Source organism: Balaenoptera borealis (assembly GCF_965194805.1).
Source record: "Balaenoptera borealis genome assembly, chromosome: 15".
NCBI lineage: Eukaryota > Metazoa > Chordata > Mammalia > Artiodactyla > Balaenopteridae > Balaenoptera > Balaenoptera borealis.
In genome coordinates this window covers 25,358,695-25,384,973 of record NC_138871.1, presented here as the reverse complement: position 1 = coordinate 25,384,973, position 26,279 = coordinate 25,358,695, and the positions used below count along the sequence as shown (strand labels likewise).

At 39.8% G+C, this 26,279-nt stretch overlaps 2 protein-coding genes across 15 annotated transcripts in view; one reads left to right on the top strand and one right to left on the bottom strand.

The window, feature by feature from the left end:
- The window catches only part of LOC309611944 (uncharacterized protein), a 371,966-nt gene that overhangs the window by 284,930 nt on the left and 60,757 nt on the right, over positions 1–26,279 (top strand). The gene's annotated exons all lie outside the window — the stretch shown is intronic.
- EVA1A (eva-1 homolog A, regulator of programmed cell death) overlaps positions 1–26,279 on the bottom strand; it is an 82,561-nt gene that overhangs the window by 10,634 nt on the left and 45,648 nt on the right. For 5 of the 14 annotated variants that reach the window (XM_082357027.1, XM_082357029.1, XM_082357035.1 and 2 more), the window contains one exon: positions 8,949–9,120. In XM_082357027.1, coding sequence (XP_082213153.1) covers positions 8,949–8,994 — 46 coding nt within the window. In that variant the 5' untranslated portion in view covers positions 8,995–9,120. Of the gene's footprint in view, positions 1–8,948; positions 9,121–9,378; positions 10,304–10,330; positions 10,450–12,013; positions 12,032–24,570; positions 24,694–26,279 lie in introns of those variants that run through there. The other 9 variants (XM_082357036.1, XM_082357037.1, XM_082357030.1 and 6 more) reach the window with 5 other exon arrangements.

Here is a 26,279-nt window from a genome sequence, read left to right as displayed (position 1 = left end):
TTTCTCTGGCTATACTTTTTGTTTGTTTTTAAGATGATATTTTTAGAGCAGTTTTAGGTTCACAGCAAAATTAAGTGGAAGGTACAGAGATTTCCCATATACCTCCCAACCCCACACATGCAATAGCTTCCGCCATTATCAACATCTCCCAGCAGAGTGGTACATTTGTTACATTTGGTATAATTTGGTACAATTATTATATTTGACACATGAACCTTATAGACATATAATAACCCAAAGCCCAGAGTTTATATTCGGGTTCACTCTTGGTGGTGTACCTTCTATCAGTTTCAAAAAATGTATAATGATATGTATCCATCATACACAGTATTTTCACTGCCCTAAAAATCCTCTGTGCTCCACCTATTCATTCTTTGCCCCAAGGATACACGTTTCATATAATGTAAATGTCTTTCTGTATTGCGCCACAGTCTTCCAGTCAATCATACTTAACAATGGCTACATAGTATTCTACCCAGTGAATGCACCATAAGCTACAAAAACAGTTTCCTACCTTTGGATACTTAGGTTGTTGCAAATTTCTTTTTTATTAAAAATGATGGAAGGAACATTTTTGTGCTTAACACTACTTCCTTTTTTGCTTGTTTGTTTCACTTACTGCTTTTATAATGAATTCTCAGAATAGAAATCTTCATGTCAAAAGGGTATATATTTTTATACCTCTTGATACAAATTGCTAAATGAAAGTTCACACCATAAGCCCACTAACCATCCCTTATCCAAAGAGGTACTTTAAGAACTAAGGAAAACAGAAACTCGTGTATTATTTATTTTAAATGTGACCATTTCAATAGAAGCAGCTCTGTGTCTACTACAGCCCAACCTCAAAAGAGTAATGCATACACACACAAAAAAACATATTTCTCTATGTGAAAGAGAACATAGCTTTAACTGAAAAAATGTCATCTAAAACTGTAATGATTAAACATTATAAATACTAACTTCATGTTAAATAAAATTATAACTATATTGCAACAACAACAACAACAAAAAAATGGTACATTACTTTATCTTGCCAACAGCTGTGTATAAAAGTACCACTTTCACCAAACTCTCCGAAAGGGGATATTACAACTGTTGGATTTTTATTTTATTTTATAAGTCAATAAATGATTACTTTATTCCACAAAAATTTAATGTGAGTCTACAGTGCCTTTGGCCTAGAGACATAAAGGTTCTCAGACCTCACCAGATTCCCATATAAATAATAGAATAAAAATAATATAAAGCAGAAATTACAATACTTTCTTAAATCTCCAAATTTGTGACTATTAATTGAGTAATGTTGGTCTACTCTCCCTCATTGCTGAGACCACCTCCCTCATGCCAATCTCATAGGAAAAGTGATTCAAATTCTGGTTAAATACTGCATGGCCTGCACAGCTATAGTGGCAGTTAAACATCCAAAGAATATTGGTTAAGTAAAAAAATAAATCATCCCCCAAAACTTATTCAATGAAAAAAATTACTGTAAGCAAAGTTAAATGACAAATTGGGAAAAATATTTGAAATATGTAACAGAGGCCTAATATATAAAGAGGACCTAGAAAGAGCATTAAGAAAAAAGACACCAATAAAGTAAATGGACAAAAAAAAAAAACAACAAAAATCGGGCTGGCCAAAAAGTTCGCTCGTGTTTTTCCATTGCATTTTACAGAAAAACCTGAACGAACTTTTTTGCCAACCCAATATTAATAGCTCACAGAAAAGTAATGGCTCTTAAACATATGAAAAGATGCTCGCTGAAAGCAGGGATTGGCACACTATGGCTCACAAGCCAAATCTGACCAGCTGTCTGTTTTGTTATTGGCACATAGCCATGCCCATTCATTTATGTTTTGTCTATGTCTGCTTGCGTGCTACAACACAGAGTTGAGAGTAAGAATAGAAACTGTATGGCCTACAAAGCTGAAAATATTTACAATCTAGCTCTTTAAAGAAAAAGTTTCCTGACCTATGACCTAGAGAAACAAAAATTAAATGACATCTAGATATTATTTTTTATCTATCAGACTGTCAAAAATCCAACAGTTTGAAAATACTATAACAGGGTTTTCTCATACATCTTATAAGCAGTAAATTTGTGAAACTCTTTAAATGCCAATTTGGTAATACTTATCATAAATAATAATTATTATACACTTGATCCAGCAATTCTACTTTTGAGAATTTATTCTACAAATGCACTTGAAAACGTATGTTTGCCACGGTTATTTATTGCAGGTTTGTTGTCCTGTTTGAAAAGATTTGAACCATTCCCACTGGCCATGACTGGTTAAACTATGATTCCTCTGTACAATGGAACAGTGTGTAGTTGTCTAAAAGAATGAGGAAGCTCTCTATACACTGCTATTAAATACAATATTTTCAAAATACATTCTTCAGTGAAAAAAGTGAAGTACAAAACAGTATATAGGATATGCTACCTGTGTATAACAGTGGGGCAGGTGAGACTGTATGCTCATATTTTCTTATATCTGCACAAAGAACTCTGGAAAGATGCAGAGAAGCCTGGTATGGATCAAATTTGGGGACTAGAAGTAGGAGACAGCACTGGAGTAAGACTTCTTACTACATGTCATTTTGTATTGTTTGATGACTGAGCAATATTCATTCACTAACTTGTTGAGCATCTAATAGGTGCCAGGCACTATTCTAGATGCTGAGGATATAACAGTAAATAAACAAAACACAAATCTCTGTGCTCTTAGGAGTTTACATTCTAGTAAGCTAGTAAGGAGATGGATAATAAACAAGATAAATAAATAAAATAGGTGGTATGTTAGGTGGTGATAAGGAGAAAACAGAAAAAATAGGAAGGAAGATATGATATGTTAAATGTGTGTGGGAGGGAAGGAGGTAGAAAAAGTGACCAAAAGGAATCTCACTGAGAAGGTGATTTTTAAAGAAAAATCTAAAAAGAATGGAAGAGTGAGGCTGGAGAATGTATTATCAATTCAAAACATTAAATTAAAAAGAGCAATCATTCAGCTTAATCTTTCTAACAATCATCCTAGAAGTTATTAATGAGGTTATTATTATTAATGAGATTATTATCCTCATTTTAAATTGTTATATTATGATCCCAAGGGGTTGCTTTCAAGTAGTTAGAACAAGAAGTGTTTACTGCTCCAATCCAAGTGCTGAGATAGAGGAAACCAAACACGTGTAGGGAGAACACATGGATGATTCTTAGGTGGATGGGCACCTAAGCCTGAGTAGGGAATAAGGGGAGAAGATGACTGAGAGAGTTCTAAAGACTGGGAAGGAGTTAGCCAGTCCAAGACTGAATGGAAGAATTCCTGGATAAGGAAATAACTGCAAAAGAGATGAGAAAAGGCTAGGCAGGTGGTTTAGAATAATTGAAGTGAGGCCTTGGTCAGGGAGGACTATAATTAAATAAGAGCATGGAGAAGTCAAGGTTAGACAAGAAAAGCCCTGGTAAGCCACATAAAAAACTGCAGATTGGAGTATCTCAAACCATCCCTAAGTTCCTTCCCTCTTGCTTGTCTCTATTCTAGCATGTTTTCTAAACCTTGGCACGACCTACATCTTGAAAAGTTAATTCTTTGTCATAGGGGTTGTCCTATGCATTGTAGTATGTTTCTCCACCCACTAGATGATACTAGCAGCAACCCTCACCTGTTGTTATAGCCAAAAATGTGTCCAGACATTGGCAGAAATCCCCCTACTGTGCAAAATCACCCCTGATTATGAACCATTGGTCTGGAAGTTGAAAAGGCTAGAATTCTCATTTTTCCAGCCTCTCTTACAGCTAGAAATGGCCATGTGACACAGGTCTAGCCAATGAAACATGGGACGAGGTCGACTGGAACCTCCTTCCTTTTTCATCTGTCTTTCAATCTTGAATCAAAAGGCAAGAGCAACAGCAGCCATTTTGCAGCCATGAGATGACAAGCATAAAAGAAAGGTCATGAGAATCACAGAGAATCTGGCCCCTACATTTTTGAGCTAATGCTAGCAACCACCTACCTCCAGACTTCTTGTTATGTGGGTAAGATAATTCCTATGTGTTTAGAACACCAAATTGAAGGTTTCTACTATTTGCAGCTGAAAACAACTCTAACTGTTAAACCATAAAAAAGTGTTTGGGTTTTATCCTTGATATAATGAGGATCCACAAAGAGATTCTAAAAAGTAAAAAGGATTGCATTATCACGCTTACATTTTAGAAACATCATTTCACTACAAAACACAGATTGGAGGTTGGTAGACCATAGAAAATGCCATTATGGCAAAGCAGGCAAAAACATGAATGAGCTTAAACCAACTCAGTTATAGTGGGAATAAAGTAGAAGGGAGGCATTTCAGGGACATTGAAAGGTGAAATGGACCAACTGTAAGTGATTGGATATGGGCAGTGAAGAAGATGCATCAAAGGCTAAAAATCATATTTCTAGTATAGGTGATGCCCTAGATGGTACACAAAATAAGGAGTATATTTAATTTGCAAACAATGCTACTGATAAGGGATTAATTTCCAAAATATACAAACAGCTCATACAGCTTAATATCAAAAAAACAAAAACCCAATCAAAAAATGGGCAGAAGACCTAAATAGACATTTCTCCAAAGAAGACATACAGATGGCCAACAAACACATGAAAAGATACTCCACATCACTAATTATTAGGGAAGCGCAAATCAAAACTCTAATGAGGTATTACCTCACACCAGTCAGAATGGCCATCATTAAAAAGTCTATAAATAATAAATGCTGGAGAGAGTGTGGAGAAAAAAGAACCCTCCTACACTGTTGATGGGAATGTTAGTTGGTACAGCCACTATGGAGAACATTATGGAGGTTCCTTAAAAAAGTAAAAATAGTTACCATGTGATCCTGCAATCTCACTCTTGGGCATATATCTGGAGAAAACTCTAATCAAAAAGATAGATGCACCCCAATGTTCATAGCAGCACTATTTACAATAGCCAAGACATGGAAGCAACCTAAATGTCCACTGACAGATGAATGGATAAAGATGTGGTATATATATATATATATATATATATATATATATATATATATATATATATATATATATATACACATATATATACATATATATGTGTATATATATACACAATGGGATATTACTTCACATAAAGAATGAATGAAATGATGCTATTTGCAGCAACATGGGTGGACCTAGAAATCATCATACTAGTGAAGCAAATCAGAAAGAGAAAGACAAATATCATATGATATCACTTATATGTGGAATCTAAAAAAATGATACAAATGAACTTATTTACAAAACAGGAGTAGACTCACAGACATAGAAAACAAACTTATTACCAAAGGGGACAGGTGGGGAGGGATAAATGAGGAGGTTGGGATGAACATATACACACTACTATATATAAAATAGGTAAACAACAAGGTCCTACTGTATAGCACAGGGAACTATACTCAATATCTTGTGATAACCTATAATGGAAATGAATCTGAAAAAGAATATATATATATATTCTTTTTATATATATAAAATATATACATTCTTTTACATGTAAAAGAATATATATATTTAAATATATATTTTTCATATATTACATATATTATACATATAATATCTATATATATCTGAATCACTTTGATGTATACTTGAAACTAACACAACATTGTAAATTAACTATAGTTCAATTTTTAAAAAGGAAACATATTTAAAGGGGACAATATTCCATTCCAGGCCAGGTTCAATTTGAAACACTTATGGCACATCTAAGTGGTAACGTTCAGGTCATTTAGATACTCAGCTAGAGAAGTCAGAAAAGAGTAAGGCAGTGGTAATTATATATATATATATATATATATATATATTCATTCATTTATTTATTTATATACACACATATATATATTTCAAATTTTTAAATTTCAATAAAATAACATTACTTATTACAAAACTAATATCAATGACATATAGAACACATAAATACATCTAAGCAAAAGAGAATTAAAAATACACAGACACATACTCATACAATCCCAGCATCCAGATATAGTTTGTAGTAAAATGTGGTTATATATACATATGAATATACACACATAATGGGATTACACTGTATATGCTGTGTGGTAACAGGCTTTGTTTACTTAACAGCACATCATAAATATCTTTCTACTTAAATTAATATTCACCAACATTTTGTTTTTACTATTATAAACAGTTCTGAGATAAACTGTCTTCACAGTAAAATTTTGACCCGTATCCCTAATTATTTCATTAGGATAAATTCCTAGTTGTGGAATTGCTGGCTAAATGCTATATGTGGTTTTAAGGCTTTTGACATTTGTTCCCAAATCATTTTCTAGAGAGGCTGTAGCAATTTATAATCCCATCAGCAATATGTGCAAGTACTCATCTCCCTACACTTTCTCCAAAACTGAAATTATAAACATAATCACTCAAATATTTGAGAATTTTATAAAATTAAAATGTTAACCTCACTGTTGGTTTCATTTTGCATTTGTTTAATTGCCAGACATTGAGCTGCTTATGTTTTACCAGTAATCTGTATTTTTTCTTCGGCAAACTGCTGATTCTTATCCTTTGTCCACTTTTCTTTTGGGACACTTATCCTTTGTTGATTTGTAAGAGCTCTTTATATATTAACTTTAATCCTTCTTCATTAATGCTACTTTTTTTCTTAGTTTGCATTTGCCAACTACGGGTACATTTTGATAAACAGATATTTTAAATTATACCTTGGTCAAGGTTTGAAATGGGTATTGTGAAGAATGGGAACAAGATGTATCCAAAAGCAAATAGAAAGAATGACACAGTATTACAAAGCCTCAGCTAAGGCCAAATTCCATGAATTTCTTAATGGTTTCAATCTGCAAAGTTGTAACAGTGTTTGGTTACTTGAGTGCAGAGGGAAAAAGGGGAGAAAGAAGAGTTTACTTAAGAGTTGGGATTTTTGCCTGTTGGTTTAATCAGAAACTAGACAAAGGAATAAGGGAGTTATGTGTATTAGCAAGTGTGTTCCTGAAATGATGGACCACGTGGATGAGGCAACTGATAAGCTGGGAGAAAATAGGAGCGGTTAGGGGCTGTTATATTCACCTTCATATTTTAAATTTTTTAATTCATTTCCTTTATAGTCAGGCAGTATTCTGAATCACACTCAGAATGAATTTTTAGCCACCAAGTCTGTTTACTTGATCTAATGCATTTTATTTTAGCCACTCCACTTTCCATTTCCTTTCCTTTTCTTTTTATCTCAGCCCGTATTCACTTAAAAGAAGCATTATCTTCCTGCATCCTAAGCAATATTTAATTCCAGAATATGGAGTGGGAAGGAAAAAGGTTGAAGGGGAGAGAAAAACAGGGCCATGTACCCTTTCACCTTAACAAGATCATAAGACACATGGTAAACACCAGGGCATTCAATGATCACAACTCAGGGTCATCCTGGCCAAAATGAAAAGCCGCCAGGTACTTCTTGTGCTGAGTAGAGTTCCAAAGTCCAGAAGCCTGTTTGCTCTCACCCAAGATATTTTCTTACAACAGCTTATTTGCAAGTGTCATCTGAGGCCTGGAAACTCCAGACCCTCCCTGCCACACCCCACTTCATTTTGGGGTGTCTTCACTATAGAGTTGAGGAGATCATCAATTTAATTGCTTATGAAAACATGATACCAGAGTTTTAAACATCTCTTTTCCAGCTCCAGTGTCCTTTCTCTCCAGAATAGCCTAGAAGAAAAAGCAGAACTGAGATTCCTCTGATGTGTGGGTGCCCAGGCAAGGAGGCCCCAGGCACTGAACTTCCTTTGGGAGGTGAGGAGCTGACTGATGACCTGAGCCTTCGCTGATCTGAAAAGGGAGAACCCTGGAGTTGAGGCATGTGAAGACTACATGCTGCATCTTGCCAACCACAAAGGAGCCAGCCAGGTTCCTGAGAAGTCCTCCTTTCTAAAATCAGGTTGCACGTCATCCAAGATGTTCTTTCAACAAAAAGCCATGAACTTCCTTTATCCTCAACCTTAGCTCAGATTTGCCATTGTAAATAGACATGTCAGGTTTTGTACCTGAACTCTGAGGTCACCACATATCAACCCTGACCAGAGAACTAGAAAGTAAAACCAGTCCCCCAGAGGAAATCTAATCAGAACCTCAGTCCCTTCCTTTTATACAACAAACAGAGACATAAGGCCAAATAAAATAAAGAAAAGCAAACTACCAAAACCTTAAAAGCTCACTCAAGCAGCAGAAAATCAATTTGGTCATTCAAACTATTCAGCATTTTCATGTATTTTTTTTAAATTTCAGCTTTATTGAGGTATATTTTCATGTATTTTTAAATGACTCCTTTTATATGAACAGCACCTGTTCTCAAGAAATGATCTTGAGGAGAAAGTCAGCCATCTTTCTAAAAGAAAACAACTTTGAACCAAGGAGGGAGCAAATATCAGACTCTCCCAGACTCACATACTTTCTGTCTCCATGTCTCCCAGAAGGTTATCAAACTTCTCACACAACCCCCCAAACACAGACCACACACACACACACACACACACACACACACACACACCCTGGGTGGAGCTGAGAACCACTGCATAGAAATAATCAGGCTGAGGATACTCCATTCTGGCCTTACATATCAGAGTTAAATACTTAATGACAGAAGCCAACAGTAGCCCCAGGCTACTTCATTCACTCGAGCCCAAAAGGAAACCAAACATTTTTCAGCAAGATAAAGCTCTTAGAACCCCCCATTTGCCAAATTAGAGAAAGCTTAAGTTTCAAACCAGAAAACTTTTCATCTCAAAACTCAGTACCACAGAGCCCCTCTGTTAGGAGGGGCATTTCTCTCCTGAGCATAAGACCAGAGATGGCCACCCAGGAGATGGCTCTACCCAGCCCCAGGCCTCAGACCTGGCCCAGCTGAGACTGAACAACTACCTGAGACAAAGGAATAGGCCTCTAGGATATTGCTGAGCAAAGCCATGTCCACGAACTCGGGGATCACCAGCTCCGTGTTGTAGCAGAAGGGCAGCCTCGATGTGACATCCAGAAAAGGCCTCCTGGAGATGCTTCAGCTGGATCAAGGTGGCCACCCTCCCTCTCTTCTCTTCTGTTTGGGAACACAAAGTGAGTGATGAGAACACATTCTGATTTCCTGAGGCTGTGTGCCAGGTAGCCTGGGCTCAAGAACAAAAACCAGTCCAACCTTCCCAGGCAGGGGGCTGCAAAGATCTGAGATCTTGTACTCTGCTCTAACAGCTTCTTGGCTTTCAAAGAAGCAGCAACTCCTTAAATCTGTTTTTCCTGGCCTTTCTCCTTTCTCTTCCCCATCTCCTCCCAATTTCCCATTTTAACACTTCTCCCGCACCTTTCCTTGATCCTTTTTATTGCATTCTTCCTGGTTTGCCTATGAGGTGCAGTCCATCATCACTTTAATCACTGCATTTTAACCCCAAGCCACAGCCTGCTTTTCACCTGGCTCTGCTTTCCCCTGTACTGATGGCACTTGTGTACTTTGATCAGTTTGCTTCATCCCACGTATCACCAAATGTGCATTCTTGGCAATGGGTCAGAGCTGACAATTTCAGAACTCCCAAAGTGGTTCTAAAATGCCCCCAAGAACTTGGGAGCTCGAGCTTGCTACCTGCCCCTAGCTCCATGACTCCACCTGTGACTGTGATGGGCCAACCAAACACACATGCACTGCCACAAATGGCCCATCAAAGGAACTGATCACCAGGGTTCAGAACAGGAACTTGGGATCTCAGTATTCAGTGGCTCAGCCTCTGGCTGGGGGAGCTCATTCTTTCCCCAGCTGCTGCTGCTGCTCAGAACCAGCATTATCATTACCCAGTACATTCAGGGAAGCCCTGGCAGAGAGCTGAGGATTTCAAGTGGCAGAGATCTTAATGACTCCTATTCAATACCACTCTATCTGAAGACAGGGAACTGAGTCACAGGGTATGGAAGGATGTTACGTTAGGGAAAGCTAGGGAAGCAGAAGGTTCCAGTCCTTGCAGAAGAAACAAGTTCTTAGGTGGGTCACAGACATTGGTAACATGGATCACATTTAGAGGGCCTGGAGAGCTGCAATTCCATAGGTGGATGGAATGGGTCACAACAGATAAGACAACTCTCACTTTGGTGAATTCCAGTGGGCTCAGGGAAGACCAAAGCAAGAAAAGACAGACCAACCCATAGGTAGGACAGAAATGAACACAAGGTCCTTGGAGCAGCCAGAGGCCCAGAGAGTGGCAGATGAGGAGTGGGAGCCTGGGGGCTCTGAGAAAGGGCTAGCTATTGCTGAGGGACCCCTGTACCTCTGAGTCTTCAGCAGTCATTTGAGTTCCTAAAAGGTGACAGCTGATGATACAGGTGAAGACTTGGAACCACCACCCTGAGTTCAGAAACTGTTCTGCAGGTCTGAGGACTTCAGGACCTAGGAAGAGAGTGAAGCCACTGGAATATTTCTGAGTATATAGTAGGACAAAGCTGTTTCAGGTCCATTACTTCCTTTCTATCCCCACTAATCCTACTATAGTGCAAGTCTTATCATTTTATTTCTGTGAGTTTTCCAACAATCTCCTATCTGATGCTTCTGCAAATACCTCTTCCTATTCAATCTAGCACCCACTCTTACCAACAGGGTTATCTTTATAAAATACAAATCTGATCACTTCACTCCATAGTCCAACCCTTCACTAATGTTAAGAAGTTTAATCCCCATTAATCTTCTTAACACAAAACACATCCACTTTCACAATATCTGACCTCTATTTTAGCTCTTAATTCATCTCCTACCCAAGTCTACACTCTTACACATATACACAGAGATACAAGTATGCCTAATGCTTCAACAATACCAGATTACTTTCAGTTCCCCAAATACACTAAGCTCTTTTATCTTTTCATGCTTTTAGTTATGCCCTTCCTTTTGCCTAAATGTCCCTCCTCCTTGGCTAATGTTTCCTGTAAGAGAGAATTCAAAAGTTCTACTGTAGTCTCAAAATCCTAAAGACTTCCTTTTTTCAGAAATAGAAAAATCCATACTAAAATTCATATGGAATATCAAACAATCCAAATTACTAAAACAATCCTAATAAAAAAAACAAAGCTGGAAGTCTCACACTTCCTCATTTCAAAACGTATTACAAAGCTACAGTAATCAAAACAGTGCAGTACTTGCATAAAGACAGGCATATGGATAAATGGAATAAAATAGAGAGCCCAGAAATAAAACCTTACATATATGGTTAAATTATTTTCAACAAGAGACCATTCAATTTGGAAAGAATAGTCTTGTTGAGAAAACTGGATATCCACATGCAAGAAAATGAAGTTCAACCCTTACCTTACACCATATTAAAAAAAAAATTAACTAAAAATGGATAAAAGACCTAAGTGGAAGAGCTAAAACTATAAAGCTCTTAGAAGAAAACATGGAGGAAGAGCTTCATGACACTGGATTTGGAAATGATTTCTTGGACTTGACACCAAAAGCACAGGCAACAAAATAAAAATAGATAAGTTGGACTACATCAAAACTTAAAACTTCTGTGCATCAAAGGATACAATCAACAGAGTGAAAAGCAACCCATGGAATGGGAGAAAATATTTGCAAATCATATATCTGATGAGGGATTAATATCTAGATTATAGAGAACTCCTACAACACAACAACAGCAAAAAACAAACAACCTGATTAAAAAATGGACAAAGGATTTGAATAGACCTTTCTTCAAGGAAGATTCATGAATGACCAATAAGCACATGAAAAGATGCTCAACGTCACTAATCATTAGGGAAACACAAATCAAAAACACAATGAGATACCATCCCATATCAATTAGGATGGTTACTATCAAAAAAAAAAAAAAACAGAAAATAGTAAGTGTTGGAAAGGATTGGAGAGGAACCCTTGTACTGTTGATGGGAAAGTAAAATTGTGAAAGCACTATGGAAAACAGTGTGGCAGTTTCTCAAAAAATTAAAAATAGAATTACCATATGATTCAGCAATTCCACTCTGGATCTACACCTAAAAGAATTGAAAGCAGGGACTTGAACAGATATTTGTACACAAATTATGATGAAGCATTATTATGACAGCCTAAAGATAAATCAATCAAAGTGTCTTCACAGACAAATGGATAAACAAAATGTGGTATATGCATACAATGGAATATTACTCACAGTCTTAAAAAAGAATGAAATTCTGACACATGCACAACATGGATGAACCTTGAGGACATTATGCTAAGTGAAGTAAGCCAGTCACAAAAGAACAAATATGGTATGATTCCACTTATATGAAGCACCTAGAGTAGTCAAATTCATAGACAGAAGGCAGAATGGTGGTTGTCAGGGGTTGGGAGAAGGGAGAAATAGGAAATTATGTTTAATGGGTACAGAGTACAAAGTTTCAGTTTTGCAAGATGAAAAGTGTTCTGGATATGGATAATGATAATGGTTGCACAACAAAGTATATGTACTTGATGCCACTGAGCTGTACACTTAAAAATGGTTAAAATAGCAAATTTTATGTTATCCGTATTTTACAATTTTTAAAATTAATAATAATAATAATAATAAATATAAGATGTTGATGAGATACAACAATGAATTTTTTTTAAAACATCTTTATTGAAGTATAATTGCCTTACAATGGTGTGTTAGCTTCTGCTTTATAACAAAGTGAATCAGTTATACATATACAATATGTTCCCATATCTCTTCCCTCTTGCATCTCCCTCCCTCCCACCCTCCCCACATCCCACCCCTCTAGGTGGTCACAAAGCACCGAGCTGATCTCCCTGTGCTATACGGCTGCTTCCCACTAGCTATCTATTTTACATTTGGTAGTGTATATATGTCCGTGACACTCTCTCACCCTGTCACATCTCACCCCACCCACTCCCCATATCCTCAAGTCAATTCTCTAGTAGGTCTGTGTCTTTATTCCCGTCTTGCCACTAGGTTTTTCATGACAGTTTTTTTTTTCCCCTTAGATTCCGTATATATGTGTTAGCATACTGTGTTTGTTTTTCTCTTTCTGACTTACTTCACTCTGTACGACAGACTCTAACTCCATCCACCTCATTACAAATACCTCCATTTCATTTCCTTTTATGGCTGAGTAATATTCCATTGTATATATGTGCCACATCTTCTTTATCCATTCATCCAATGATGGACATTTAGGTTGCTTCCATGTCCTGGCTATTGTAAATAGAGCTGCAATGAACATTTTGGTACATGACTCTTTTTGAACTATGGTTTTCTCAGGGTATATGCCCAGTAGTGGGATTGCTGGGTCGTATGGTAGCTCTATTTGTAGTTTTTTAAGGAACCTCCATACTGTTCTCCATAGTGGCTGTATCAATTTACATTCCCACCAACAGTGCAAGAGTGTTCCCTTTCCTCCACACCCTCTCCAGCATTTATTGTTTCTAGATTTTTTGATGATGGCCATTCTGACCGGTGTGAGATGATATCTCATTGTAGTTTTGATTTGCATTTCTCTAATGATTAATGATGTTGAGCATTCTTTCATGTGTCTGTTGGCAATCTGTATATCTTCTTTGGAGAAATGTCTATTTAGGTCTTCTGCCCATTTTTGGATTGGGTTGTTCATTTTTTTGTTATTGAGCTGCATGAGCTGCTTGTAAATCTTGGAGATTAATCCTTTGTCAGTTGCTTCATTTGCAAATATTTTCTCCCATTCTGATGGTTGTCTTTTGGTCTTGTTTATGGTTTCCTTTGCTGTGCAAAAGCTTTTAAGTTTCATTAGGTCCCATTTGTTTATTTGTGTTCTTATTTCCATTTCTCTGGGAGCTGGGTCAAAAAGAATCTTGCTGTGATTTATGTCATAGAGTGTTCTGCCTATGTTTTCCTCTAAGAGTTTGATAGTGTCTGGCCTTACACTTAGGTCTTTAATCCATTTTGAGTTTATTTTTGTGCATGCTGTGAGGGAGTGTTCTAATTTCATACTCTTAAATGTATCTGTCCAATTTTCCCAGCACCACTTATTGAAGAGGCTGTCTTTTCTCCACTGTATATGCTTGCCTCCTTTATCAAAGATAAGGTGACCATATGTGTGTGGGTTTATCTCTGGGCTTTCTATCCTGTTCCACTGATCTATATTTCTGTTTTTGTGCCAGTACCAAACTGTCTTGATTACTGTAGCTTTGTAATATAGTCTGAAGTCAGGGAGCCTGATTCCCCCAGCTCCATTTTTCGTTCTCAAGATTGCTTTGGCTATTCGGGGTCTTTTGTGTTTCCATACAAATTGTGAAATTTTTTGTTCTAGTTCTGTGAAAAATGCCAGTGGTAGTTTGATAGGGATTGCACTGAATCTGTAGATTGCTTTGGGTAGTAGAGTCATTTTCACAATGTTGATTCTTCCAATCCAGGAACATGGTATATCTCTCTATCTATTTGTATCATCTTTAATTTCTTTCATCAGTGTCTTATAATTTTCTGCGTACAGGTCTTTTGTCTCCTTAGGTAGGTTTATTCCTAGATATTTTATTCTTTTTTTACAATGGTAAACGGGAGTGTTTTCTTAATTTCACTTTCAGATTTTTCATCATTAGTGTATAGAATGCAAGAGATTTCTGTGCATTAATTTTGTATCCTGCTACTTTACCAAATTCATTGATTAGCTCTAGGAGTTCTCTGGTAGCATCTTTAGGATTCTCTATGTATAGTATCATGTCATCTGCAAATAGTGACAGCTTTACTTCTTCTTTTCCGATTTGGATTCCTTTTATTTCTTTTTCTTCTCTGATTGCTGTGGCTAACACTTCCAAAACTATGTTGAATAATAGTTGTGAGAGTGGGCAACCTTGTCTTGTTCCTGATCTTAGTGGAAATGGTTTCAGTTTTTCACCATTGAGGACAATGTTGGCTGTGGGTTTGTCATATATGGCCTTTATTATGTTGAGGAAAGTTCCCTCTATGCCTACTTTCTGCAGGGCTTTTATCATAAATGGGTGTTGAATTTTGTCGAAAGCTTTCTCTGCATCTATTGAGATGATCATATGGTTTTTCTCCTTCAATTTGTTAATATGGTGTATCACATTGATTGATTTGCGTATATTGAAGTATCCTTGCATTCCTGGGATAAACCCCACTTGATCATGGTGTATGATCCTTTTAATGTGCTGTTGGATTCTGTTTGCTAGTATTTTGTTGAGGATTTTTGCATCTATGTTCATCAGGAATATTGGCCTGTAGTTTTCTTTCTTTGTGACATCTTTGTCTGGTTTTGGTATCAGGGTGATGGTGGCCTCGTAGAATGAGTTTGGGAGTGTTCCTCCCTCTGCAATATTTTGGAAGAGTTTGAGAAGGATAGGTGTTAGCTCTTCTCTAAATGTTTGATAGAATTCACCTGTGAAGCCATCTGGTCCTGGGCTTTTGTTTGTTGGAAGGTTTTTAATCACAGTTTCAATTTCAGTGCTTGTGATTGGTCTGTTCATATTTTCTATTTCTTCCTGGTTCAGTCTCAGCAGATTGTGCATGTCTAAGAATCTGTCCATTTCTTCCAGGTTGTCCATTTTATTGGCATAGCATTGCTTGTAGTAATCTCTCATGATCTTTTGTATTTCTGCAGTGTCACTGGTTACTTCTCCTTTTTCATTTCTAATTCTATTGATTTGACTCTTCTCCCTTTTTTTCTTGATGAGTCTGGCTAATGGTTTATCAATTTTGTTTATCTTCTCAAAGAACCAGCTTTTAGTTTCATTGATTTTTGCTATTGTTTCCTTCATTTCCTTTTCATTTATTTCTGACCTGATCTTTATGATTTCTTTCCTTCTGCTAGCTTTGGGGTTTTTTTGTTCTTCTTTCTCTAATTGCTTTAGGTGCAAGGTTAGGTTGTTTATTCGAGATGTTTCCTATTTCTTGAGGTAGGCTTGTATTGCTATAAACTTCCCTCTTAGCAATGCTTTTGCTGCGTCCCATAGGTTTTGGGTCGTTGTATCTCCATTGTCATTTGTTTCTAGGTATTTTTTGATTTCCCCTTTGATTTCTTCAGTGATCACTTCGTTATTAAGTAGTGTATTGTGTAGCCTCCATGTGTTTGTATTTTTTACAGATCTTTTCCTGTAATTGATATCTAGTCTCATAGCGCTGTGGTCGGAAAAGATACTTGATATGATTTCAATTTTCTTAGATTTACCAAGGCTTGATTTGTGACCCAAGATATGATCTATCCTGGAGAATGTTCCATGAGCACTTGAGAAAAATGTGTATTCTGTTGTTTTTGGGCGGAATGTCCTATAAATATCAATTAAGTCCATCTTTAATGTATCATTTAAAGCTTGTGTTTCCTTATTTATTTTCATTTTGGATGATCTGTCCATTGGTGAAAGTGGGGTGTTAAAGTCCCCTACTATGATTGTGTTGCTGTCGATTTCCCCTTTTATGGCTGTTAGTACTTGCCTTATGTATTGATGTGCTCCTATGTTGGGTGCATAAATATTTACAATTGTTATACCTTCCTCTTGGATCGATCCCTTGATCATTATATAGTGTCCTTCTTTGTCTCTTGTAATAGTCTTTATTTGAAAGTCTATTTTGTCTGATATGAGAACTGCTACTCCAGCTTTCTTTTGATTTCCATTTGCATGGACTATCTTTTTCCATCCCCTCACTTTCAGTCTGTATGTGTCTCTAGGTCTGAAGTGGGTCTCTTGTAGACAGCATATATAAGGGTCTTGTTTTTGTATCCATTCAGCCAGCCTGTGTCTTTTGGTGGGAGCATTTAATCCATTTACATTCAAGGTAATTATCAATATATATGTTCCTATTCCCATTTTCTTAACTGTTTTGGGTTTCTTATTGTAGGTGTTTTCCTTCTCTTGTGTTTCTTGCCTAGAGAAGTTCCTTTAGCATTTGTTGTAAAGCTGGTTTGGTGGTGCTGAACTCTCTCAGCTTTTGCTTGTCTGTAAAGGTTTTCGTTTCTCCATCACATCTGAATGAGATCCTTGCTGGGTAGGGTAATCTTGGTTGTAGGTTTTTCTCCTTCATCACTTTAAGTATATCCTGCCACTCCATTCTGGCTTGCAGAGTTTCTGCTGAAAGATCAGCTGTTAACCTTATGGGGATTCCCCTGTGTGTTATTTGTTGTTTTTCCCTTGCTGCTTTTAATATGTTTCCTTTATATTTAATTTTTGACAGTTTGATTAATATGTGTCTTGGCATGTTTCTCCTTGGATTTATCCTGTATGGGACTCTGTGCTTCCAGGATTTGACTAACTATTTCCTTTCCCATATTAGGGAAGTTTTCAACTATAATCTCTTCAAATATTTTATCAGTCCCTTTCTTTTTCTCTTCTTCTTCTGGGGCCCCTATAATTCGAATGTTGGTGCGTTTAATGTTGTCCCAGAAGTCTCTAAGACTGTCCTCAGTTCTTTTCATTCTTTTTTCTTTATCCTGCTCTGCAGTAGTTATTTCCACCATTTTATCTTCCAGGTCACTTATCCTTTCTTCTGCCTCAGTTATTCTGCTATTGATCCCATCTAGAGTATTTTTAATTTCATTTATTGTGTTTTTCATCATTGCTTGGTTCCTCTTTAGTTCTTCTACGTCCTTGTTAAATGTTTCTTGCATTTTGTCTATTCTATTTCCCAGATTTTGGATCATCCTTACTATCATTATTCTGAATTCTTTTTCAGGTAGACTACCTCTTTCCTCTTCATTTGTTAAGTCTGGTGTGTTTTGACCCTGCTCCTTCATCTGCTGTGTGTTTTTCTGTCTTCTCATTTTGCTTATCTTACTGTGTTTGGGGTCTCCTTTTCACAGGCTGCAGGTTCCTAGTTCCCGTTGTTTTTGGTATCTGTCCCCAGTGGCTAAGGTTGGTTCAGTGGGTTGTGTAGGCTTCCTGGTGGAGGGGACTAGTGCCTGTGTTCTGGTGGATGAGGTTGGATCTTGTCTTTCTGGTGGGCACGTCCACGTCTGGTGGTGTATTTTGGGGTGTCTGTGGCCTTATTATGATTTTAGGCAGCCTCTCTGCTAATGGATGGGGATGTGTTCCTGTCTTGCTAGTTGTTTGGCATAGGGTGTCCAGCACTGTAGCTTGCTGGTCGTTGAGTGAAGCTGGGTCTTGATGTTGAGATGGAGATCTCTGAGAGATTTTTGCTGTTTGGTATTACGTGGAGCTGGGAGGTCTCTTGTGGACCAGTGTCCTGAAGTTGGCTCTCCCACCTCAGAGGCACGGCCCTGATGCCTGGCTGGAGCACCAAGAGCCTTTCATCCACACGGCTCAGAGTAAAGGGAGAAAAAATAGAAAGAAAGAAAGAAAGAAAGAGGCTATAACATAGTGAAATAAAATAAAGCTATTATAAAGCAAAGCTATACAGACTAAATCTCACCCAGAAGCATATACATATACACTCACAAAAAAAGGAAAAGGGGAAAAATTAATATATCCTGCTCCCAAAGTCCACCTCCTGAATTTGGGATGATTCGTTGTCTATTCAGGTATTCAACAGATGCAGGCACATCAAGTTGTTTGTGGAATTTTAATCCGCTGCTTCTGAGGCTGCTGGGAGAGATTTCCCCTTCTCTTCTCTGTTCGCACAGCTCCTGGGGTTCAGCTTTGGATTTGGACCTGCCTCTGCGTGTAGGTCACCTGAGGGCATCTGTTCCCCGCCCAGACAGGATGGGGTTAAAGGAGCAGCTGCTTCGGGGGCTCTGGCTCACCCAGGCCGCGGGGAGGGAGGGGTACAGAGGAGGCGGGGCGAGCCTGTGGCGGCAGAGGCCGGCGTGACGTTGCAGCAGCCTGAGGCGCGCTGTGCATTCTCCAGGGGAAGTTGTCCCCGGATCACGGGACCCTGGCAGTGGCGGGCTGCACAGGCTACCGGGAGGGGCAGTGTGGAGAGTGACCTATGCTCGCACACAGGCTTTTTGGAGGCGGCAGCAGCAGCCCCAGCGTCTCATGCCCGTCTCTGGGGCCCGTGCTGATTGCCGCGGCTCACGCCAGTCTCTGGAGTTCGTTTAGGCGGTGCTCTGAATCCCCTCTCCTTGCGCGCCACGAAACAAAGAGGCAAGAAAAAGTCTCTTGCCTCTTCGGCAGCTGCAGACTTTCTCCCGGTCTCCCTCCCAGCCAGCTGTGGTGCGCTAACCCCTTCAGGCTGTGTTCACGCCGCCAACCCCAGTCCTCTCCCTGCGATCCGACCGAAGCCTGAGCATCAGCTCCCAGCCCCGCCCGCCCCAGCGGGTGAGTAGACAAGCCTCTCGGGCTGCTAAGTGCTGCTCGGCGCTGAGCCTCTGTGCGGGAATCTCTCCGTTTTTTCCTCTGCGCCCCTGTTGCTGTGGGGTCCGTGCTGATAGCCGCGGCTCACACCCGTCTTTGGAGTTCCTTTAGGCGGTGCTCTGAATCCCCTCTCCTCGCGCACCAGGAAGCAAAGAGGGAAGAAAAAGTCTCTTGCCTCTTCGGCAGCTGCAGACTTTTTCCCGGACTCCCTCCCGGCTAGCTGTGGTGCACTAACCCTTTCAGGCTGTGTTCATGCCGCCAACCCCAGTCCTCTCTCTGGGATCCGACCGAAGCCTGAGCATCAGCTCCCAGCCCCGCCCACCAGGGCTGGTGAGTGCTGCTCAGCACCGAGCCTCTGTGCGGGAATCTCTCCGCTTTGCCCTCCGCACCCCTGTGGCTGTGCTCTCCTCCGTGGCTCTGAAGCTTCCCCCCTCTGCCACCCACAGTCTCTGCCCGCGAAGGGGCTTCCTAGTGCGTGGAAATCTTTCCTCCTTCATGGCTACCTCCCACTGGTGCAGGTCCCGTCCCTATTCTTTTGTCTCTGTTATTTCTTTTTTCTCTTTTGCCCTACCCAAGTACAGGGGGAGTTTCTTGCCTTTTGGGAGGTCTGACGTTTTCTGCCAGCGTTCAGTGGGTGTTCTGTAGGAGCAGTTCCACGTGTAGATGTATTTCTACTGTATCTGTGGTAAGGAAGGTGATCTCCGCGTCTTACACTTCTGCCATCTTCTCTCCTCCCCCCAACAATGAATTTTAAAGGTTAAATTTTAAAGATTCTTTAGAGAATCCAGCAATCAAATATTGATTTTCAGTTAATGGGAATGGTAGCAGAATTATGAAGATATTAAAATTAAAGTCAAAATACTATATGATATCACTTATATGTGGAATCTAAAAAATACAGCAAACTAGTGAATATAACAAAAAAGAAGAGGACTCCCAGATATAGAGAACAAACTAGTGCATCAGTGGGGAGAGGAAGGGGGGAGGGGCAATATAGAGTAGGGGATTCAGAAGTACAAACTATTATGTATAAAATAAGCTACAAGGACATATTGTACAACACAGGGAATATAGCCGATATTTTATAATAATTAAAAATGGAGTATAACCTTTAAAAACTGTGGGGACTTCCCTGGTGGCAGTGTGGTTAAGAATCCACCTGCCAATTCAGAGGACACAGGTTCAATCCCTGGTCCAGGAAGATCCCACATGCCATGGAGCAACTAAGCCCATGAGCCACAACTACTGAGCCTACGCTCTAGAGCCCGCAAGCCACATCTACTGAAGCCTGTGCACCTAGAGAAATCAAGTCAAAAAAAAAAAAAATAAAGAAAGAAATAAAAGAAAAGACTAACACCTCTTGGCCCTCCATTAAAAAAACAAACAGACTGTGAATCACTGTATTTTACACCTGTAGTTTATAGAATATTTTACATGAACTACACTTTGATTTAAAAAATTGAAGTCAATAAAATTCTAATTTATATCAAATTATGGATATGCTTAATTTTAAGTAAAAGATGTTATTATCTCACTTATAAAAACATTGAATGTAAATAATTGTAATCTATCACATTTATAGATTAAGAGGAAAAACATACCATGTCAATGGATGCAAAAATGGGTTTGTGTAAAAATTAATAAAAATTCATGTTTTATTTAAAAAGAAAGGTCTAATGCAGTAAAGCTCCAAATCCTCCAGACTCTTTTCTTGTCTATCAAAGTATTAGAATATTTTTCTAATATTGCACCTATGATATTGCAATTGGAATTATTGGTTTACTGAAGAGACTTCTTACAAGTCCTTATTACCCTGGTACCTAGCATGGTGCCTGATGAAAGGAGGTTCTCAGTAAATTCTGGCTGGCTGAAAAACAGAAAGAGCAATTAGGCATGAGCTTTGTATGCATGAGTAAGTTCCAGAGAGTATTTCTGAACAGGTCTTAGAGTGAACCACTTTGAAGACTAAAAGGACACCAGGGCTGACTGGTTCTGAGTGGGGTGCCAAGCAGGGTACTTCCTCAGGACTATGAGAGGACCACATGCAAGACAGAAGCTTAACCATGGCACAGAAATTCTTCCTGCAAGTCTCTCCATGCCCCAGGCACTAATGGAGAGGGTTGCAGGAGCCAGAGGTAAAAGAAAGGGGGACAAAGAAGGCAGGCTGAGGGTCAGGAAAGACAACTGCTGGTGGGCCATCCTATAGAGTGACCAGGAAAACCCCCTATGGTCCATGTAGCACAAGTCAACGTAGAGCCGGGGTCAGTACACCTTTATAACTTTACTATAAGAGGGCTCTGAGGGCTATATACTCTCTGCCTCAACTACTCAACTTTTGTCATCATGGTGTCAAAACCACCACAAACAACCATAAACGAATGAGTGTGGCTGTGTTACAACAAAACCTTATTTTCAAAAGTAGGTGGTGGACCCAGATTGGTCCATGGACCATACATAGTCTGCAGCCCTCTGGCCTAGATTCTTACTACTCAAATTGTGGTACAAGGACCAGCAGGATTGACATCACTTAGGAGCTTGTTAGATCTGCATAGTCTTGGGCACCCAGACCTTTGGAATCAAACTCTCATTTTGTAAGATGCCCAATAGAGTTTGCAAAATGCTCTGCCTGACCTCTGTGATCCCCTTCAGCCTGAGCACTCAGATATTATAACAGCATAGGCTTAGGAGGAGTTTCACTTAATGCATCGTTTATAAATCTGATCTAGGGTAGGAAGGCAAGTCCTTCATGAGGACACTGAGACAGAGGGCAGGACTCAGCATGTGAGATTCTGTTCAGGGCAGCTGCCAATGAGATAAGGTCTGCAGAAGTAAGATAAGTGATGACTCCCAGAGCCAAACTCTATTACCAAACCCTCTCCCTGAGCCCTCCCTTAATAGTGATGAAACAACTCCAGGTAGTTCTAGACACTTTCCACTGGTGATTTGCCCTGTAATTAAAACATTTCTGCATCTCCTACTGTGATGGTTAATTTTGAGTCAACTTGACTGGCCACGGGATGTCCAGATTAAACATTATGTCTGGGTGTGTCTATGAAGGTGTTTCCAGATAAGATTAGCAATAGGTGGACTAACTAAAGTAGATTGCCCTCCCCAGTATGAATGGGCATTATCCAATCCATTGAGAACCTGAATAGAACAAAAGGCAGAGGAAGGAGGAACTTGCCTCTTTTTTCCTTCCTCACTGCTGAATTGGAGCATCACATCTCATCTTGTCTTCTCTGGCCTCAGACTGAGATTTACACAATTCGTTCCCCTGGTTCTCAGGCTTTTGGACTTGGACTGAACTACACCACTGGCTTTCCTGTGTCTCCATGTTGCAAGGTTGTGTATGGCAAATCATGGGACTTCTCAACCGCTATGATTATGTGAGCCGATTCTTCATAATAATAATAATCTATTGTTATATATTTATGTAAAAGTATATATATATATATTTGTTTCTGTTTCTGTTTCTCTGGAGAACCCTAATACACTTAACCAATATAAAGGTAAGGAGCATGAAGAACTCATCCACCTACAAGTGAAATTTTGTGCTCTAGTCCTCAAGGAAATTCCTTATCACTGGTTAGTTCCTAAAATAGTGATCCTCAACCTTGGGCAGTGTGCTCCCCAGGGTACAGTTGGTTGTCACAACTGCAGTGGAGGTTGATATTGGCATCTAGTAGGAGGCAAGGATACTGCTAAAATCCTACAATGTATAGAACAGCACCCCCACAACAAAGAACTATCTGGCCCCAAATGTTAATGCATCAAGGTTGAGAAACCCTGTTCTAGAACAAACATCATTACCTCATTGATCAACTTAAGAAACTCTTAGTGTTTGTGAACCTCATGCACATCACCATTACAGCGAGAAAGGTGTCAGAGAGAGGTCTGCTTGGCAGCTCCTAGCGGCCTTGCTCAGGACACCACAGGTCCAAGCTCTGGGCCACCAATTCAATGTTCCATGACCAGAAGTAAATAGACTTGGGGAGAACAAATCACATCAACCAAGCCCTCAAGAAAATACAACATCAGGGGACTTCCCTGGTGGCGCAGTGGTTAAGAATCTGCCTGCCAATGCAGGGCACACGGGTTCAAGCCCTGGTCCAGGAAGATCCCACATGCCGCAGAGCAACTAAGCCCATGCACCACAACTACTGAAGTCCGCGTGTCAAGAGCCCGTGCTCTGCAACAGAGAAGCCACTGCAACAGAGAAGCCACTGCAACAAGAGAAGACACTGCAATGAGAAGCCCATGCACTGCAATGAAGAGTAGCCCCCTCTTGCTGCAACTAGATAAACCCCAAGTGCAGCAATGAAGACCCAATGCAAAAATAAAATAAATAAATTTATTTTTAAAAAAAGAAAGAAAAAAGAAGATACAACATCAACCAATACCAGTTTATTAATTCATAACTGGAGAGCCACCTGGCATAAGATCTAGATCAGATTCTCTTCTAGACAAGTTGACCCTGGGGATTACCTTGGCTAGGGCAGAATTACAACTAAGCAGCCATATATTTTCAAAACCAGGGTTTTCTCCCTGTGATTATCCATTAGATTAATCCCACACCATTCTAGGGGAAAATTATGTCTAGAGAACACTCTAGGGCCAGTAAACCAGCATTGCAGCACACTTTCTTTGGACAGCACCTACTAATTCTTATATTTCTCACTCTTTGACAGCTTTCTTTCATCTATGATCCAAAGCTCCTTCACCTAATTACTGAAAACCTGTGGCACAATTGAAGAGACAGCTTCTTTCCATCACCTACCTCTCAGAATTTTGTCTTCCTGTACACATGCTGGCCTCCTGATGAAGATGACAAGCTGGCTTATAAGCACCATCTCTTAAACTGAATGACTAATTGCATGCATTGTATGCCATTTTCACTGGTTTCCATATTACAGATAACTTATTTCCCAGTGCTGCAAATTCATGTTCTCTGGAACCTTGAGTCTACCCACCTATACTGAGTGTAACCACTGGATATACAAAATGAAGTATGCCTGGTGATAGTACATTTCATCTTATATTTCAGTAGCAGCAGTGCGCATCCCTGGTATATAAGCCATCATGCAGATGACTATCTCATCACACGGTGTGCAAAGGTTCGTAAAAAAGTCTTATTATCAGGACTTCCCTGGTAGTCCATTGGTTAATACTCTGCGCTTCCAATGCAAGGGGCGCCGGTTCAATCAATGGTCGGGGAACTAAGATCCCACGTACCAGGCAGCACATCCAAAAAAACATAAACGAAAAACAAAACAAAAAAAATCTTATTATCCCCTTAGCTACCTGGGGAGAGGTGTACTGTTAAGAGTAGAGGAGTATCTGGTTAGAATGGTTCATCCTTGGAGATGCTAGTATCAGACAGTAGAAGCTCTGAAACTTGGTTGGCCTCAGTTGGCTTCTCAAGCTCTGAAAGAAAAGAAAAATGGCCTAAAAAATATCAGAGAGCCATCACATGGCTGAGAGATCACATCATGCCTTAGACCTGGTGTTGTTATGAACTGCTTAGCAGAGAAACCTTGGTGGTCTTTGCCTGGACCCCTGAAGATATGAAATAGCATTCCCTGAAAAGATAAAGTCCACTGCCAGAGTTTAATCTGGAATTTGAACCAGACAGCCAGAGAAACCAACCTCCCAAGGTCAGAGCAAAAAGGGAAGCTAAGGGTAAAAAATCAAAAGATGTATGCTTCCTCTTCCCTCCTGTCAGCCAAAACCCACAAAATAGCTACAGTGGTTCCTGTGTGGCTCCTCATCAGTGAAGTTTGCAAGCCAGCCTCTCTGGAACAGGAAGCGAGGAATTTAGTTTCCAGATAGTAATGCCCAGATGGGCCATGAAATGAAGTCTCATGCAGCTCTGTGGGCACAAAAAGCCTGGACATGCTGCCAAGTGGATTCCCACAGCCTGTATCTTCCATCAAGAAATCTCAAGGCCTCTGTTCAACCCAGCTAGAGAAGCCACCAGGGGTCTCTGAAAGACCTAGATTACACACAGCTCCTTTAGGTTGCCAGTTTCATTTAGAATTGTGTAGAAAAAAATGAAATCAGTCACAGAGGTCCCAGAGCCCTAAGCAGTCCCCTTGCTCCATGCATACACACTCATTCGTCATCACTGCTTCCTGACAGCTCCTGCAGCATCCGACTTTTGCTTATTTATTTACATCTTTACTTATCCCAGCTGCCTCTGCCTCACAAAGTATTTGTGGCATCCTCCTATCTCCATTTTACTGGTAAGGGCAAAAAAGCACAAGATCAGTAGTTCTTTAGAGACTCATGCAACAAAGCACGGAATCAGTTCTTTCAGTCCCACTCTCTCTCCACTCTACACTAAAGAAAACCATGCAAGGACTGACCTCAGTGTGGTCACATGGAGTCTGAGATGCAAAAGCTTGAATGGAAAAATAACTCCCAGGGACTTCCCTGGGGACTTCCTTTCCCCAGTGGTTAGGACTTCGTGCTTCCACTGTGGGGGCACGGGTTCGATCCCTGGTCAGGGAACTAAGATCCCACAAGCCACGCAGCATGGCCAAAAAAAGAAAAGAAAAATAGCTCCCACCTCACAGGATGGTAAGAGGATACACATGGCCCTGGAGAAATGACTGAGCAGAGCGAAACCCTGGCTTTCTCTACAGGACTGATAAACACCTATGGATGACACATCCAACATGCTAGCCTACCAGCTGTGTAGCTTCCTTTGCTCCACCAACCCTCCCCTCCAACCCACTGCAGTAAACCATTTCCAAGGACATATCCTGGACTTTGTTTTCGCTTAGAAAGGCACCACCTCTGAAGTCTGGGCTGTGAGCTCCTTAAGGGCAGGGACCACCTGGTCTCCATTCTTCTCTTTGTTCCTAGAGCTTCCCACAGTAAATGGAGAAAGCCGATGTTCAGTGACTGTTGGATGAATGACTCACACTCAGAAATCCCACTCTTCAACCAGATCTTTCTGTCTTCCTACTACTCTCACCCCTAGAATCAAAGTAAATGTGCTCTCCAAC